Source organism: Nanorana parkeri, unplaced genomic scaffold (genome assembly GCF_000935625.1).
Source record: "Nanorana parkeri isolate BGI_ZX_2015 unplaced genomic scaffold, ASM93562v1 scaffold113, whole genome shotgun sequence".
NCBI classification, from domain to species: domain Eukaryota; kingdom Metazoa; phylum Chordata; class Amphibia; order Anura; family Dicroglossidae; genus Nanorana; species Nanorana parkeri.
The window spans coordinates 2,280,110-2,281,864 of NW_017306381.1; the positions used below are offsets into that span (position 1 = coordinate 2,280,110).

Sequence of the window (1,755 nt, forward strand, 5' to 3'; positions counted from 1 at the left end):
GGGGGAAAGGGGCAGGAATTGGGGCTGATCTGTGGGGGAAAGGGGCAGGAATTGGGGCTGATCTGAGGGGTGAAGGTGCAGGGATTGGGGTGATCTGAGGTCTGTGGTATACTATTGCTCACTGACATGCTGGTTGTCTAATACTTGTACTTTGACATCTAACATGGAATTGGTTGTGTGTGTCTGTTTGCAGTGTCCGCTGAGCGTGTCATCGGAGTCCTGGGTGGGACGGTCACTCTACCATGTCACATGAGACGGGATTTGCTGGAAGCCGGACATCATTCTCATCTCCCAGCAACCTCTGTACACTGGATGAGAAATAATAGGTGAGGAATGGTTCCTATTCACCTGCCCAGCTATATTCACCTGCCCAGCTATATTCACCTGTCATGCTATATTCACCTGTCATGCTATATTCACCTTGTTCTCCGCTACCTGTTGTCTTTCCTCACCCCTTTGGATCATTCACCGTTGTGCTGGATGTGTATGGGCCTCATCCAACAAAAGGGTAAATGGCTGTAGAACCTCATAGAACAATATGAACTGAGTGTCGGTCATTTTTGTTGTTGTTCAGGTCCGTGGTCAGGATGACCCCCAGCGGCATCGTATACACCCTTCAATCTGCCACTGCTCGGGCTGTGGTCCCCCAATCTGACATCGAGCATGGAGTGTTTTCCCTGCAGTTCAAAGATGTGAGAGAGGAGGATGCTGGGATATATCGTGGAGTGGCGCAGTATGGTGACAGCAAACAAGTGTGCAACGTGATGCTGAGGATCATAAAAGGTGAGTCTTATCCTTTAAAGCTGAACTCCGGGCAACTTACATGGAATATATTCCTCAATAGCCAGAAAGGGTATAATTCCACCCTAAAAATGCCTTTAAACCCAGATATTACCTTGTAAAAGCAGCACTGACATTCAATTTTATCTAGTATAGATGTGAACGGCTCATTGGTTATTTTGAGTTCCGACATGCACACTAAACGGGGACTTAAACCCTCCAGCGAGTACGGAATACTGACATCGTTTTGGGTGGGCTGACCCTTTAAAAGGGCTATATAACATATGATTCTGAAAGACGCAGGGGGAATGTAGGTTACATTGGAAACACTGAGCCACTCAGCCCATCCGCCATCCACTACAGTCATCTTTACCATGTGCAAGTACACCGCCACGGCCTAGGCTGGTGCTACGCTAGTCACCGATAATAATAGCATCAAGATAAGACGCATTCACAGGGCGCTACAGAAGTCTCCTAGCTGCCACATCCCCCCCACATACATCCTGTTATTGTCAGACGTCTTGTTGGGGGCTCCACTGACTCACACAGAGGGGGGATTGCGGAAACTGCAAAAAACACACCCACCCTTGTAGCTCTGAGCCCTGCGTTCAGGTCCTACCAGGGAGCCTATCTGGATGGAGTGTGTTGGAGCCTCCTTACACAGGTCAGAGGCATATTACCAAAATGTGTCCATTGCATGTGTATGACTATGGAATGGGCAAGGAGCAGAACGACACATCATGGGGCCCCACCCATAGCAAACTTTTAATGGCACCCTTCAGCTAACTCAGCTAACTCTCTCTGTGTCAGCCGTCAGTGTCATTGATTTTAACATACAGCATCCAATAATAATAATAATGATGATAATAATGATGTTATTATTATTATCAACAATAAAAGTAACAATGATGATGATATAATAATAATAATAATAATACAAAATATAATAATAATAACAACAATACATTACAGACA

General features: G+C 45.9%; 1 protein-coding gene across 1 annotated transcript in view; it reads left to right on the forward strand.

Annotated features, from left to right (window-relative positions):
• Positions 1–585: 585 nt before the first annotated feature.
• Positions 586–1,755, forward strand: part of LOC108784404 (lymphocyte activation gene 3 protein-like) — an 8,286-nt gene continuing 7,116 nt past the window's right edge. Inside the window, exon 1 of the mRNA XM_018553202.1 lies at positions 586–783. Within this exon, the coding sequence (XP_018408704.1) occupies positions 588–783 (196 nt within the window). The 5' untranslated portion in view covers positions 586–587. The remainder of the gene's footprint in view (positions 784–1,755) is intronic.